The 16,551-nt window shown below is 41.8% G+C and overlaps 2 protein-coding genes across 2 annotated transcripts; both read left to right on the top strand.

Moving 5' to 3' along the window:
• Window positions 1-1,678: 1,678 nt before the first annotated feature.
• On the top strand, window positions 1,679-6,204 carry LOC118771677 (flavin-containing monooxygenase 5-like). Its single transcript, XM_036519688.1, has 8 exons — window positions 1,679-1,810; window positions 2,221-2,409; window positions 2,826-2,991; window positions 3,838-3,980; window positions 4,103-4,299; window positions 4,468-4,823; window positions 5,622-5,694; window positions 5,772-6,204. The coding sequence occupies exons 1-8, from the start codon at window positions 1,679-1,681 to the stop codon at window positions 6,202-6,204; spliced, it is 1,689 nt and encodes a 562-aa protein (XP_036375581.1).
• A 375-nt stretch (window positions 6,205-6,579) lies between these two features.
• Window positions 6,580-15,685, top strand: LOC118772711 (flavin-containing monooxygenase 5-like). Its single transcript, XM_036521274.1, has 9 exons — window positions 6,580-6,757; window positions 7,880-8,016; window positions 9,974-10,162; window positions 10,624-10,789; window positions 11,258-11,400; window positions 11,707-11,903; window positions 12,171-12,526; window positions 12,779-12,851; window positions 13,422-15,685. The coding sequence occupies exons 2-9, from the start codon at window positions 7,885-7,887 to the stop codon at window positions 13,831-13,833; spliced, it is 1,668 nt and encodes a 555-aa protein (XP_036377167.1). The 5' UTR covers window positions 6,580-6,757; window positions 7,880-7,884; the 3' UTR covers window positions 13,834-15,685.
• Window positions 15,686-16,551: the final 866 nt, after the last annotated feature.

Genomic DNA, 16,551 nt, shown 5'->3' with positions numbered 1-16,551 from the left:
CTGTGTCGACTTGCATGAATGAACATTAACTAAACCCCATCTTTTCCTATTACATCTTCTATATTTAACACACCCGTTGTTTTGTGCACTAAGCCAATCATTTCTTGAGTTGAAATGAACATGAACTCAATGGATAATCATTCAGTTGGTCATTAAATATATCTGAACAGTGCTTTTACCTCAGGGTTTCACCAAACTGCATTACAGTAACCTCTATTGAATTCTGGGTATGAATTCAGTTAGAATTGCATTACTTTTCCCTTTCTGGTAATTTCCTTGTTGAACACCTTGATGAGTCTTGCTGTCCTCTCACAAGCCTGATCATCTAAACAAGTTGTCTGCAGGTGTGCTGAGGCAATCTCATTTGAAACAATTAAGAAGATATGCAGTAGAGCACAGTTCAGAAATTAGCTTCAGGGTCAGAGGTTTTTTTGCCCCTAAATTCCTGAGACCAGGATTTAACAACAGGGCGATTATAATGCCACAAGAAAAATATACTTTTATAAATTTCTGGAGCTTCACAAACTGAAAGAAAGAAAACTAATATGCTTGTACATGCCAAAGGAATGCCCAAATGATTAAAAAGTTAATCCAGGTGTCGGGAGGTTAACTACATTTGAGGTATCAGGGAATGGGGATGTCAAAACAAGTGGTTCTGTGTGAACAGAGTTCATGACTGCATTAGTACACTGTCATTTTATGACTATATAAGCCAAAGATGAACTGTGAGTAACTGTCTTCACTTGTTTTAAGCAATACACCTGGCTACATCATGAAAGATTTGCTTGTGTAAGCTGTGCTACAATACTTAACCACTCAGATCTATTGTTTTATATCATGGCCTTCATGCACACATAAATGCATTTGACTTTGAACTATTTCCAATAGTAAGTTTTCAGAGTGCATAATACAGATTTCCATATATATTGGGAAAGTATTGAAGTGTTTTAATTGGTATGATACAACTGAGATATAACACAGATTATCTAAAAATTATGTATATAGTGAGGTCCATTTTATATGGTAGACTAGGATTGGTATGTATTGTATGGTTAAAGGCTATTGAGGGAAGGTGAACAGGGAAGACCGTTGCAATTTATGATACAGTTAAGTGGAGTAAATTTCATAAAGCATGAATCATGTAAATCTAATTTTGTAATAACTAGTAGGAAACTAGCAATAGTTAATAGAATAGGCAATGAAGGTATTTTTTGACTTGAAAGTTACCTGACTGTTATTTATTACTGAATCTGAATGTGTCATTAACTCCATAGCACCTTGTAAGCATGCAGCTTTGACTGTGATTTTAAATGGCTTGACCTTAGGAAACTATAATTGTTTGACCTCGAAATATTTAAAAGCTTATGGCTTATGAATTGAATTAGAAAGTATTAGGCGTCTTTAACTTCTAACATTAGGTAGTGACTGATTACAGTGCAGTAAGCTTGCATAGCTTAATACAATTTCTCATAATACATACATGTCATAATAACAAAATAATTTGATGTGAAACACTCAGAATCTTGACATAAAATTCAACCAGGTAAGGCTGCACTTATTTATACAGGCACATTTCTTAAAATCAATAATAGTCATATGTTCATAATTCATGTGTGTACGTGGAAAGCCTTTTCCATGCAGATCTTTTATGCCATCTGTACCCCTTTCCCAGGACGCCATGACTCTTCGTGTAGCGGTGATTGGGGCAGGATGCTCAGGGCTGGCCGGTATCAAGTGCTGCCTGGATGAGGGGCTGGAGCCAGTGTGCTTTGAGAGCAGCAATGATATTGGCGGCCTCTGGAGGTATAAGGTGTGGTCATTCTCCCTGCTTTATGAAAGCATTCATGGGGTGACAGTGGCAAAGAAATGGTCATTTCAGAACAAAGGAATCCAAACCAATGTTTAGAATTATTTTTTAAAAAGTGCATTTGATTGGCCAGAATCTATGAGAAAAACTGCATTAGGCACTTTTAATCAAAATGGAACACCCACAGTGCTGGATGGTTTTAATTTACTAAATTGATTTCCTGTTGTTTCTCAGATTTGTCAGTTGTATTTGACAAATAATACAACTTCCTTTCACATGATAATGTCTCATTTACTATTGTTTCACTGGACACATCTGTCTAGTTATCTAAAGGCCTCTTATTTACAAACATAACTACTTTCCGAATGTTAAAAGTTCATTCTAAACTGAATCTTTTCACCTTGGACTCAAAGGAGAAACCAGAGCCTGGTCGAGCCAGCATCTACCATTCAGTCATTGTCAACAGCTCCAAAGAGATGATGGCCTACAGCGACTTCCCTCCCCCAGCAGACTTCCCCAACAACATGCACCACTCCCAGGTCCTGCAGTACCTGCGCCTCTACGCAGAGCAGTTTGACCTTCTGCAGCACATCCGCTTCCAGGTCAGAATTCTATCTGAACTCATAGTGTGCGGTGTCCTTTCAGAGACCTCAGTGAGAGAAGAGATCAACAGCTGCATGCCCTCAGTCACACTCTGTCTGCTGCATTCATCACCTGTGGGAGCACCCAATCCAACATATCAAATTTTATCCCCCCCCCCCATCTGTTGGCCCTCTCAACAACAGTTTGATGAAGTGCATGCTGTAAACCAAATCCAATTCATATGACTCATTACATTTTATGAGGGAGACACACACAGACAGACACACAGCTTATTTTACAGTGTGACCAGAGCCTATATGGTTCTACACCCGCTCCACAGGTAACTCAAAGTTTGTAACAAACCTGTGAGATGGATGCAAGTATCCCAGGAAACCAGTGACCTGATCTGACTTCTTGCTTCCTGTGTGTGTTTCAGACTAGTGTGTACAGTGTGAAGGAGAGGCCTGACTTCTCTCATTCAGGCCAGTGGGAGGTGGAGACTGAGAGCAGAGAGGGTGACAGAGAGAGGCACATTTTTGATGCCGTGATGGTCTGCACAGGCCACTACACACAGCCCCACCTCCCATTGAGGGACTTTCCAGGTGCCAACCGTGTTCTATTTATTATGTCAGCACAAACAGTCTTATCTCCAGATAAGCACAAAGCTTTGGTTTTAATTCAACATTTACAACTTACCTTTGACCCTCACCCAGAAAAAAACAACTTAAAATATGTATTGAACTGTTTGCCATAATGGCGATATCTAAAACTGACTTGCATAGGTTTTTATGTAGTATCCATTTATACAGTTAACAATTTATTAATGCAATTGAGGCCAAGTACTGATGCCAGAAGGACAAATACAGTATTCCTACACAATGGTTATTATCTGCAACCCTCTGGGTATAAGTCCTGACCCCAGACCATTATTATTATTATATCACAATTCCACACATTCACAAAATGAAACATGACAACTTTGCTGTTTTCAAAGGTTAATGATAACCTGGATATCAATGCAATGGAGGATGCAAAGAACTTACATAAGGCCATAGGTCTTATCTACATCATTTACATAGGCTTTACAATCACCAAAGAAACCACATACTTCTTTCTGTTGACTTTGCCAACTGTGTCAGGGTTCCACTCTACACAGTGTACCTACAAAGACAGTTTTACTATTCATTTCAGTAACTGATTCCATTAGTCAGTATGACTTGCAATACTCACATATGATATACTACCTTGCACTGTCATATTCTGACTGAGGAAATTCAGGAACACGTGCAAATTCAAAATCATCCCTTCAGAAATGAAATTCCCAAAAGGGTGATTTTGCATTCCAGTCTGTTTTAAAATCAAACACTTCACATCAAGTACCAAAAACCTATATACTGCACTTACTGCATCCATAACCTGAGGCAATCAAGCCTTTTTCTATGTTTTAGGCATAGACACCTTTACAGGGCGGTACTTCCACAGCTGGGAATACCAGTGCACCCGGGGACTAGAGGGGAAGAGGATTGTGGTTATTGGGATTGGGAACTCAGGAGGGGACATTGCTGTGGAAAGCAGTAGAGTTGCAGAGCAGGTAAGGCATTTGGATTCTGCATTTGCAGTTTTTCATGGATATATCCCTCATCAGGAAAAATAAATCCAGCAGTGGTACAGACTGTCCAGCTAGTCAGTTTCATTTTCTGGTCAATCCTGCAGGTATACCTCAGCACTCGACGGGGAGCTTGGGTGGTCGGTCGCCTTGGTGACAATGGACTCCCCGGTGATGTGATGAACAGTACCCGTCTGTTTGTGCTACTGCAGCGGTACATACCATCTTGGGTCGACCGCATTGTGGAGCAGAAATTAAACCACCACTTTGACCACCGCCTGTACGGGCTACGACCATCACATGGGTAAGGATCTGAGGAAGTAAGCGTGAATGTTCAAATGGAGGGTGGTCTTGCCCTTTCTTGGCTTGTGAAGCAACACCGTTGCCCTTCAACTGCAGCACTTTTGCTTTAATTAACGGCATAGATCTCACAATTGGTTATAAAGATGTCGTTATTGCTGATCTCTGGTAGGTTTTTCAAACAGATCCCCGTAGTTAATGATGACCTACCTGGACGCATCATCTCAGGAAGGGTGGTGGTGAAGCCCAACGTGAGGGAGTTTCATGGCTCCAGTGTGGTGTTTGAAGACGGAACAGTGGTGGACAAGGTGGATGTAGTGGTGTTCGCCACAGGCTACAATTATGACTTCCCCTTCCTGCCGTCCTCTTTGAAGGCAAGGGCTGGTTATCGGCTGTCTCTTTACAAACAAGTCTTCCCTCCGAGTCTTGAGAGGCCCACTCTAGCCGTGGTTGGCTTCATTCATGCTCTGGGAGCCGTAATCCCCCTGGCTGAGATGCAAGCACGATGGGCGACTAGAGTCTTTGCAGGTACGAAATCTGCTGCTGATCTCACCCAAACCTCTCCTAGGACCTGTGGCTTCTGTTAGTGTATCTACACTGGTCACGATTCAGCTCTTTTTGTTGCATTTATACTAATTAAGGTCAGGTAAATCTGTGGAACTTGAACACAGATGTAAATGACTAATGCTTAATGTTTTTTGAGACAACACAGCCTGAACTAAGTACACTTGAATGTGTCCAATAATGACAAAATCTAAGAATAGATTAATCTTGACAGCACAGGTATTCTATTTCTCCTTAGCAACTGTCCTTTTTTCAGAATGCACACAGTATTTAAATACTTTGACACTGGCATTTGTGCTGTTCCCTATCTAATCCAAAGTCGTCATTTACTTTCCTTCAAAACTGTATGCGCACATCTGTGAATTTCAGCAAACTGACTATTCCAATTTTGAAGCTCATCAACAACATAATGGACATATCTGAACGGTGCTTTGAGGATGTAATGGCAGAGCAGAAAAGTATGAAATGAAAAGGGTCAGAGAGTGGAATGGAAGGAAAGATTTCTTCACATCAGTTTTGTGTTTATTGGAACTATACAACAGTATAATAACTGATGCATTTTCCAAAGCCCGTTCATACCAAGTTCCCTGAAAGTACATCATTTTCTGACTGCACTATACTCAGTTATTTACTGTAGCTTATTGCTTTCTATATTCTGTCAATATAATGCAGATAAATTTGTTCTCCATATACATTTGCGTACAGCTGCAGATATCAATTTTGCTTGAGAATGACTGCATATTATCATACTTTTGTTTCTAGGTTTACAGAAACTGCCACCAGAGAAAAACATGCTTCTGGATATCGAGAGAGAAACAAAGGAAATGCATCAAAGGTCAGACTGAAGCAATGAGTGTGAGATTTATGTGTCACAACTTTTGCTTCTTGTCTGAGACTGTCATATCCCCACAGGTTTGCCTGCTCAGAGCGTAACCCTCTCCAGGTGGATTTTATCGCTTACATGGATGACCTGGCACGGCAGTTCGGAGTGCGGCCCAACTTCCTGGGTCTGCTGCTGCGGGACCCTCGCCTGGGTCTAAATGTGCTGCTGGGCCCCTGCACCCCATACCAGTACCGACTGTGCGGGCCGGGAAAGTGGGCGGGGGCTCGTCAGGCCATCCTCACACAGTGGGAGCGGGTCACACGCCCATTTAAGACAAGAGTTGTGCCTGAGCCTCGCCCTTCCTCCCTGCCTCTGTATTTTACTGCATGTAGCGCCACCCTGCTGTTAGCTGTCCTCTACTCGATGAACAAAATCCCTGCTGTCCTGCAAAATCCTGCAGGCCTCTTGAACAGACTGTGGTGTTTGACAGGCACAACCTGGGGAGAATCAGTCCCTGCCTAACCCTGAGCAGATGACCAACGGTTGACATGCACTCACAAAATGGCAATTGTACTTGACCAATCTGAAGGAAATTCAAGTTTTAGACGTTTTTAAACAATTTCAAATAAAATATTCTTTTGGTATTGTAACATTTTACTCTATACTGTCTGGCATGAAATTCGTGGGTGTCTGCTCATTTATTTTTAAGTCACCTTTTAAATGATTGTGATTTACGGTTCAACTACGGTTCAGCTGTTTTTTTTTTTTTTTTGTCGGTCAAATGTTGCACCTGAACAAACTGGGGCGTGTGTTTTGCAACCTGCAGGAATCATTTTCCGCGTCGACACACTGACATCGCAGCAAAGTCCGAGTTTGTATAACTTCCACTCCGCCCATTCCATTCTGTGGGGTTTCTTGCGTCTAAGGGAGGAGTATGTGGGTATATTCGTTTTTTTTTTCGTTCTTTGCTGTACTTTTGACATTGGAGGGCAATAAGCATTAATCACAGACTGAAACGGGAATATAGGGAATAATCATCTCGGAAGCTGCTGGTATAGAAAGTTGTACCGTCAAGGTAAATGTGGTGTTTTGTTTTTAGGAAATGGCAACAAAGGAGCGGAAATTATATTCATTTGTAAGGATAACCGAATCTGGCTAGCTGGGTAGTCTGAGAGAAGTAATGTTACTGTGTTCCTCTAATGGAGGAAGTAGAATGAGCAACAGGGAACGGAAACTACAACTGTCAAATGCAACCCTTCCGCTGGTCTATAACGTTCGTTTGAAATGGCTGTGGTACAATTAGGTCTATGTCGAAACGCTGGCTTCGCGTCAATTTAGTACGATTATGAAAATGTCTGTAGCACATTTCAATGCATAGGTTACCAAGAGACTATCAAGCACTATCAAAGTTACTTTTTAAATTTCGACAACCCAACTTAATTTTCGTAAATAAGGGTACGCAGCTTGCCTACTTGTTTACATGAAAGCTCCATCATTATACAATGCACAGACCAGCTGTATCTACAGCTTCTGTCCCAGTGTCGGATATGATCACAGTAATCGTGTGAAACAATATTTGTTGACAATATGGGCTAGTTGCAACGTTCTTTGGAGCCTAGGCCACTGGGTGCTTCCCGCACTTAAGTATCTGTACTCCATGTCACACGTAAATGTGAGATAAATACATGTTGGATACTACATCGAATTGCGTACAATATAATGTAAATACCTCAAGAGGATTTTTCTCTCTTTGGGACGATAAAATATTATTGTTCTACTGTTCCATTTCATTACATAACCTGTCGGTGTAGTCTGGAAGGATTGTCAACAGCCGCAAGTTTAGTTGGGGACATTCACTCCTTATATGGCTTTTTGCTTGTGTTGTACTCTGCCTCACACGTAAGTCGCTTTGGATAAAAGTATCTGCCAAATGAATAAATGTAAAGGGATATTTCATGTGACATGTTCCACAAAGCCTGCTCAATGTTAGCCTACTCCCAAAACTAACAGACTAATCATGTTTCTTTACTGTAGACAGACATGACTACAGCTGCTGTGCAGTCGGGCTGTGAGGGAAAGGTTTATGCTATAACAAAAGAGATTCTGACAAATTCTCACCTTCAGACCATCTTCACTGATGGTGAGGAAATCGACAGTTTACACCTTTACACAGTTTTCACATAACTCCCACCCACAGACACCATGGCCCGCCGTGTAGCAGTGATTGGGGCAGGAAGCTCTGGGCTGGCCTGTATCAAGTGCTGCCTGGATGAGGGGCTGGAGCCAGTGTGCTTCGAGAGCAGCGATGACATCGGCGGTCTCTGGAGGTATAAGGTGAGGTCAGCAATTTTCCCACATTATACAGATTTGCAGCAACTTTTTGAAAAAGGGCAATGTTGACCATTTTACTCCGACAGTACCATAGAATCCTTTGTGCAAACCTGTGACACAGCCCTGCCCTTCCTCCATGGCAATTGGACAAAATATACTCTACAAGAGGAAACACTGCTATTCCAATGCCATTTACCCAAAGGCAATGGTATTTACTTTCCCAAGACATGTGATAATTAATGTGTCTTATTTTGTACTTGTGGAATCCTTCACAGGTTTTACAAGGTGAAATGCCCTGAAAGCATATAGGTGTGCAGAAATGTGTGCAGTGTGAGTTATGTTGATGTGATCAAGTGTGAACGATTGCAATTATCTATACACACAGACAAGTATATGCGAAGGTATGCGCGTGTAAACACCGCTTAAGTGCTTTCATGAAGAGCTGCACACCTCTGTCACTACTAAGCTCATCTGGACACAGGAGATGCACATCTGGGGCTGAGTTTGCCCAACATGAAGGTGTGTCACCCAACATTAGGATGTGTCTCATTAAGCCTATATATAAGAAGAGTTATTTTCCTTGTGGAGATGAAAAGTGTGTGACACTAATCCACATAACCAAATGTCACACGTTGATGTAATGAATGGTGCATGCCATCCAATCACAGCAGAAGACTGCCCAATATGGACTACACACAGCAGACAGGTTTTCCCTCACTGTATAGCTAGGGAAAACAGGTGCAACGTTGATGAAAATCTTTGGCCTTGAACAACAGGAAAGCATGGAAGTACAGTACATACTGTGTGTACGTTTTTTTGTTTAACTTAATTAAAACATTTATTCGTCTGAAGTTTCTAAAACTTAAAATGTCGACTGAATACTGTGGTGAAGTTTTCACAAAGCTGGTCACATAATTCTCTCACCGGTATTACTAGTAAGCAAGCAATAGGCCTATGTCAGTGACAAAACAGCTGGCTAGCTAAGGTTAGCTGTTCATTAGCGATCAGCGAAATAAGTAACAAGCTAACGTTATATATGAAAATTTACGACACACATTACCATTACAGAATACTGTTTAATGGTAGGCTATAGAGAATTTGATACCGAAAATAGCGTGCGGCGAGTTGCCCAGAAAGAATACTTCCCACGTCCTTGATTTACAAAGGCGGTTACCTCGTGAACTCAATGTTTTTTTTTTTTTTAGCCCAGTGCTTTTTAAACGACTGTTGTAGCTAGCCGGGTTGTCCCAGTTAATTTGCTGTGACAGCGAGCGGCAGCCCTGAGTTATCTTCGAAAATAAAAACCTGTTTAATGGGTTTACTGTGCTTGCGGCCGTCGTTTAACATGAATTCAACGTCTCCTGAAAGCAAATTTTATTTAACGTACAGTAGTTTCAACAGTACAGAAACTAGCTAGCTAATAGCCTTGGCTACAATCGCTGTTGCCAAATTATTCAAACGATGGCTAATGTGAAACTGGTCGCTAAATAAATCCACACACGCCTATCAATATCATCTACTATACTTAATCTTTACTCCAAAAAAAAAAAACGATCTAATGTCTGTTTTTTTTTCTTTTTATTTTTCTTTTCCCGGGGAGCGGGTGCATGTTTAAGGCTTAGGTTCAAGTTGATTGTGCTTGCGTGTTTTTTTTTTTTTTTTTTTTTTTAATGATCCAGTCAGTAAAAGTGGCGCGCTCACAAAACGTGATCAGGGAGAACGATATTCCGTTTCCAAATTAAACTTTTATTCTAGAGAAATTAATTTGTTGGGGACAAAAATAGTACAAATATACTTTAAACATTGGGGGGACGCCCTCCCCCCGTCTCCCCTCGTTTCCTACGCCCCTGCTCACACATGGTCTTTACGTGTATAACCTAAGCTACAGTCTTGCTTGATCAAGGCTCAGTTCAATGTGAAGCAGGTGCTCCATTCCCACTGTGTTTCCTCTAACCTGCAGGAGGAGCCAGAGCCTGACAGGGCTAGCATCTACCATTCCGTCATCATCAACACCTCCAAAGAGATGATGTGTTTCAGCGACTTTCCCATCCCGGCTCACTTCCCCAACTACATGCACAACACCCTGATCATGGACTACTTCCGCATGTATGCAGAGCACTTCCAGCTCATGCACCACATCCGCTTCAAGGTGAGACCCCCCAGTGTGGGCAGAGCTGTCACGCGGCACCAGAGCTGGAAGCACAGCCGCATTTAAGTGGCGTTGAAATGCCAAGCACAGCGTTATTACAGATTCCAAAAACACTGCGTAATGGGAGCGTCACGCAGCTGCAGAGGTGCTGTGAAGTGAAATTGTGCTTTGGACAGAGTTAGTGTCTGTGAGTCAGTGTTCACCTGGCAGCTTGAGGGAATTGACTTCTGCAGGTGCAGAGCATGGGATTTGAGAAGCATTCTAACCCTTTCCATCCTCAGTCTAAGGAGGTGCACATTGTTTGTGCATTGTGATTTAATTTCCATATTTATAGACATCCATTATTATATAGGTGATTCGTCACCTATCCCACAGGTAGCTGTTGTCAAGGCTGGGAGAGACACTGTGTAGCAAGATGACAGCGACCTGATCCAACTTCCCAATTTTCTCCCACGTTTCAGACCGCTGTCTGCAGTGTGAAGCAGAGGCCTGACTTTTCTCGATCAGGGCAGTGGGAGGTGGTGACCGAGAACAGGAACGGTAACAAGGAGAAGCATATCTTTGATGCTGTGATGATCTGTGTAGGACACCATGTTCACCCCCATATCCCCCTGAAAGACTTTCCAGGTAAATTCAGTTTGCCTGTTTCTGTAAGAACAAGCAGAAATGAAGCACTTGACTAATTTCGAGCTTTGCACATGTGATGTTATATAATGGTTGGGGCAATAATTCATTAACTCAGAGTAAACTTTGTACTACATTTTGTAGTTAAAACAGCAAACCAAACATTCTTATCTTGACTCTGTTGAAAAGAGGTTTTTTGATCTTTTATCAAATGCTCACTGGGCAATCTAGTCTGAAGCACAGCACATTCCATATTTTGTTGACAGCTATAGCAGGACACAGAAGTAAAGGTATGTGTTTGTAAAAGCAGTTACTGGTATAGCTTGGTTGCACAGTTGGAGAAGTATGTTTTCATGAACAGACAACAGGTTCTCTATTTTCATTTGCTTCATTTGCTTTATGGATAGAAACTGAAAAAAATCACGGAAAATTCAGGAAACATATATTATTCATAGCCTCTCTTCCCACCAGGAATCGAAACATTCCAGGGGAAGTACTTCCACAGCCGTGACTACAAAACCCCAGAAGAGTGGCGAGGGAAGAGAGTGGTGGTGATAGGGATTGGGAACTCTGGAGGAGATATCGCTGTGGAGCTGAGTAGAGTCACCAAGCAGGTACGTGTCTGACAACCCAAACAAAATCATGATGAAAAGCGGTAATGCTACTGATAAAAGACATTGTCAAATATTTGAGCTGATATTGACAGAGCAGACACTTTGCTTTGCAGCCCTGTTTCAGGCTTTGATAATGTTAATGGTTTGGAACAGCAGTTCAACCAAGAGATCAGAAGTGAGGTTGTTGAGAAATAAGGTGTATTTGTGACATATTATAGGTATAGGTGACAGGACTGTCCAGTGCTTTAATACAGCTGAGGCAAAGAGATTTAAGCCAGTGCTGAGACTTCTCTGTCTTCTCTCCAGCTGTTCCTCAGTACGCGACGGGGTACATGGATCCTGAATCGTGTTGGAGATAATGGAATCCCACTAGATCTGCATTTCAACAGGATAACAAACTTCTTGCAGTCCATCTTACCCTTTGGCCTTTTTTGCAGTATAGGAGAGAGCAGACTAAACCAGCGGTTCAACCATAGTCTGTACTCTCTGCAGCCCAAACACAGGTTCATTTCTATCTTGGAGTTTAACTTTCTACCAGCAGATGGGTTCACGTGTCCATGAGATGTTTTAAAAAATCTATTGTGCTAAAGCTGTATAGGAAGAACAGTTTGATGCGTTCAGGTGTGATAGTGTGAGATGTCATACACAAAGTGGGATTTCTGTTGTTGCACTTCATAAACTCAGCAAACTAGAAGTGAAACTACTTGTGTTGAATAACATGTCTTAATAACATGTCTGCATGCATCTCCCTCCACATCTTTATCCCCCAGGCTGTTCAGCCAGCATCCCACGGTGAACGATGAGTTGCCCAATCGCATCCTGTCTGGCACGGTGTTGGTGAAGCCCAATATATCCAAATTCCAGGGCTCTAGCGTGGTGTTTGAGGATGGCACGGTGGAAGAGGATATTGATCTGGTGGTCTTTGCCACTGGTTACCGCTTCTCTTTTCCTTTCCTTTCCTCCTCTGTGCTCGATGTCGCAGAGAACAAGGCCTCCCTTTACAAGTACGTCTATCCTGCTGGCCTGGAGCGCCCCACTCTGGCCATCATTGGTCTGGTGCAGCCGTTGGGAGCCATCATGCCCGTCTCAGAGATGCAAGCACGCTGGGCCACACGTGTCTTTAAAGGTAAGCCACACCTTGTCGTTCTAGTTTCTGTTAGATGGTCATGGGTAAACTAGTAAAAGCCCATAAAATGAATTGTGACCGGATGCCTAATTGATAAGATCTTGCAGAATAAATGAGTGGCTCATCAGTTATCCACAACATTAAACTGTATTGTCTCAGTCCTTGCCTAATTGTGTTGGCACTGATATAGCATTTTGTTGGAGAGAGAAACTTTAGCTTTTGGTTGATACTGTCTGTATATTATGTTCCAAGGATTGAGTAAGCTGCCTCCCATGGATGCCATGCAGAGGGACATTAAAATAACAGCAGAAAAGATGGCCAAGAGGTATGTTTATCTGCCAGTTAGAAATGTGGAAGTGTGTGGAATTATTCCTCTTTAACTTTCTTGATTGTAGTTTTCTTTTGGAACTGTGTCATGTCACACAGCTTATAGAAAGCTCTAAGAATGACTTACTTTTGCTTTAACATTTCTTTGTACATCTCATGCAGTAATCCTGCAGCTGTAATTAAAGACGGGGGGGATAAAGATGTGTAATCATGCAGAAAGTAATTCTGGTTTCTTTAACATAAATAAAAGGAGATGTGGCTTGCAATATATGAATTGGTCATGCAATTGTCCAGGGCCATCTCCTCTTGAGAAAGAGCATTTTCACATTCACTAACTTAATGTAATGACAATCAAATAAATAACAGTAATTTAAATGCAATTTTTTTAAATAAAATATGTTTAGACTTTTTTTTTAAAAGTTACACTGAATCACTGCTTACTGACATTTTATAATAGCACCCTGTGGAAACTCCATTATTGTTTATGTTTCATATATTTTCCTCATTTACAGCACACACAGTTTTTAGTGTTGATCATCAGCATACTTTTGATGTGCTGTGTGTTCAGGTACGTAACCTCTCAGAGGCACACCATCCAGGTGGACTACGTCACTTACATGGACGACCTGGCGCGGCAGCTCGGAGTGCGGCCCAACTTCTTGGGGCTGTTGCTGCGGGACCCTCGCCTGTGTCTGAATGTGCTGGTGGGCCCCTGCACCCCGTACCAGTACCGGCTGTGCGGGCCAGGAAAGTGGGCGGGGGCTCGCCAGGCCATCCTCACACAGTGGGAGCGGGTTTCCCAGCCAATGAAGACGCGTTCTGTACCAGAGCCCCACCGTTCATCCCTGCCTCTGTTTCTTACTCTGTCTGGCGTCACCCTGCTGCTCGCAGTCTTCTATATCCGAAATAACCCCCCTGACTTCTTACAAGACCCTGCAGCCCTCCTGGACAGCTGGAGGATGTACTTTCCATTCCAGTGATTGTAGGTGCATGTACTGAGCTGGTTGCAGACAAGCTGCCTGGTAGTGTAATTACCTACATATTCTTTTCTGATTACTGCCCATCATCGAATGAGCCTTTGACAAATCTTAGCGCAAAGTTCTGAAATGTCACATTTGTTTTTCAAAAACATACAAAACTGGCTGCATCTAATACTAATTAGCTAATGCTGATGCTTCTCTATAAGCATTAAGAGAAGGCAAATATCTGTATAATTTCTAACAGTTAAACTGGATGATCAATTAAATGTGGCACGGTTAAGAGCAGCGGCAGCTAGTACCACATGATGCAGTGTGGTTAAAGAAAGGAGTGAAAGAGGCCAAAGAAGACTGTAGGAATCCAACTGTTGTACAATACACTGGAGTACAGTGGGGTTGGTGGCAGCTCAACAGATGTGAGAACATTTTGTCAAATATTGTTCAGATTCTGCTTGCCTAGAATACCTGGAGACATCTTATTTCATGCCCTTTGCTGCACAGGCTATGCTGACAAATGCCAGGCTTGCCAAATATTTAGAACTGGGAGTAGATTTCAAACAGATTTTGAACATTTATGTTGCTTAATTATCAACTTTCCCTGTGGTCTCAGGTCTGAATTTTTTTAAACCAGTACCTCTATGTAGTTAATGACAGACATTTTAAATCAGCAATTTTATCCTTCTTTGTAGGAATCAAGAAATAAATAAAGGGTGCCACCTAATGGTTACTCCCATGCACTTTTTACAGTAGCATGATTGATTGGCATGTATCAAATGAGGAGTGTACTTCCTACACATTTTGGGCCTAGCAAACTGACAGCACCTAACCCTGCAGCATTTTCTGCTTTTTATGGTCCTCTGCAGTTAAAAAGATAATGGGAACCATGCACTTCAGTTGGTTTTCCTGTATGAGAATTATTAGTTCCCACTCCTGGAACTTGTAGTCTTGCACAAACCTAGCTCTAAACAAAATGAAGATATGATTTTGATTTTGTGAGTGCTTGAGCCATGTTAGCATTCATTGTGTCTTAAGCTGAATGACAATATCTCATTCCTCTAATGACTTTGTTTCTCTAAATGCAAATGTGTATTCAGCCTATTAAAGTCTAGATATCAAATGTATGGTATACTTTTCAGCAGTTTCATTTGCATGGGTCCACATAGACCATTTCAGCGTGATGATTCATAGAACCAGCCATTTTTTTTCTGCTGTGCTTCTGCCTCGTTGAACTGAAATGGCAGAAACAAACCGTGATTATGAATAGCAGCCTTTGCCTAGCATAGTTAACATTGTTAACATTGTTAACACTGCTAACACTGCCAACCAGTTATCACTGTCTATAAAGCATCTTAAAATTTTGAGATTTTAACTTCCTGTCTAAAACGTCTAAGTGGAAGGTGTGACACATGTCATTTGTAATTCTGAAATCACTATCAGTGTTGCCACAATCAGCATATCAGGAATACTTACATGCAACCAGAGGCTAATATTAGCAATATACTATAACAAAATCTCTAATTCAACCCTTCTGAAAAGTAACAAGAATGGCACCCCCATACTTCCAGTCTATTATCAAACCCTACAATCCTGATAAAACCGTTCAGCTCTGCTGCCTCTGGTTGTCTACTTGCTCCTTCATGGAAGGGTCAGCCATCTCAACATCTCTTCTCTAGCCTGGCCCCCCAAGTGTTGGAATGAGCTCCTCACAATATTCAGTATAGCGGGCTCACTGTCAAATCTGGCATACTCTTCTCACAGCAAAAGCCACACTTTATGGTGATACAAGCTTGTCATAATGTCAAGCTGGAAATAGCAGTAGCAGTGTATGGTTGTGCACCTTATTATGGCACGTATTCCCTTTGTGGCAATGTTTCCCACAATGGCAATAGATGTGCAACCACAAGGATGCACTGATGATTTAGTGTATGTATAATCAATGCACTTTTTAAGCCACTATGCATGCGAGCATCTGCCAAATGAAATGTAAACATAAAATGTAAAACAGAAGTTTGTTTTCATCCTGTTATTTTTGTGGCCGACATGTAGTTCAATTGACTGATTTCAAACGCTACATGATGTGCCAAGCCTGGATTCTCCAATTCTGCAATTGCTCATTTGTAACATTAGTCACTTCTTAGCCATTTTTAAATATCTTGATATGCTTTCTAGTCTTGACACACACTTTACTGATCACACCAACTTTGTTGTATCAGATGGGCAGCAAGCAGAGCATCATAGATTTACCTTTGATTTAAATGTGTGCGCCAAATGGCACAGTATATGTTAAAAAGTTTACCTCCATCATGACATTTGCAGCGAAAATGGCTATTGGAAACAACAGTAGCTGCCAGTAAACTACCTCAGTTGTACACACTCTTGGAGCAAGTGCGTTGCATTTTAAGGCTTGACGTCACAAAAAATGAAAACTTTGGAGGTTTCTGTGTATTTGTTGTCTTCTGTTAAATCTAAATTACGTTTTATTGAAGATCAAAGCAGCGCTAGATTGTTAGTGTCCTGTCCTCGAGTCGAGAGCATGAACTTGTATTGACGTGCCGACGCAAAGTCACGCTCGCCGAAGGCGCTCTTTATTTCCCTTGAAACACGCCCAGCCGGTCCAAGAGGCGTACGTACTTAAAAGAGCTCGATTTGCGGATGCTTAAAAAAATGACGCCCTGCAGCCGCCGTCGTCGTCTGAACGCGATGACGTCAGGCAGCTGAGGA

The sequence above is a fragment of the Megalops cyprinoides genome, chromosome 2 (assembly GCF_013368585.1).
Source record: "Megalops cyprinoides isolate fMegCyp1 chromosome 2, fMegCyp1.pri, whole genome shotgun sequence".
Lineage (NCBI taxonomy): Eukaryota > Metazoa > Chordata > Actinopteri > Elopiformes > Megalopidae > Megalops > Megalops cyprinoides.
Note: the sequence above shows the minus strand (reverse complement) of the source record. Positions and strands in the feature narration are given on the sequence as shown.

Bases quoted from the DNA above. Each gene is read 5' to 3' on its own strand.
- LOC118771677 (XM_036519688.1), top strand. From the start codon at position 1,679: ATGACTCTTCGTGTAGCGGTGATTGGGGCAGGATGCTCAGGGCTGGCC. The intron at 4,300-4,467 runs GTAAGGATCTGA...GATCTCTGGTAG, and splicing joins GGGCTACGACCATCACATGG to GTTTTTCAAACAGATCCCCG. The intron at 4,824-5,621 runs GTACGAAATCTG...TTTTGTTTCTAG, and splicing joins GGCGACTAGAGTCTTTGCAG to GTTTACAGAAACTGCCACCA.
- LOC118772711 (XM_036521274.1), top strand. From the start codon at position 7,885: ATGGCCCGCCGTGTAGCAGTGATTGGGGCAGGAAGCTCTGGGCTGGCC. The intron at 11,904-12,170 runs GTTCATTTCTAT...TTTATCCCCCAG, and splicing joins TCTCTGCAGCCCAAACACAG to GCTGTTCAGCCAGCATCCCA. The intron at 12,527-12,778 runs GTAAGCCACACC...TTATGTTCCAAG, and splicing joins GGCCACACGTGTCTTTAAAG to GATTGAGTAAGCTGCCTCCC.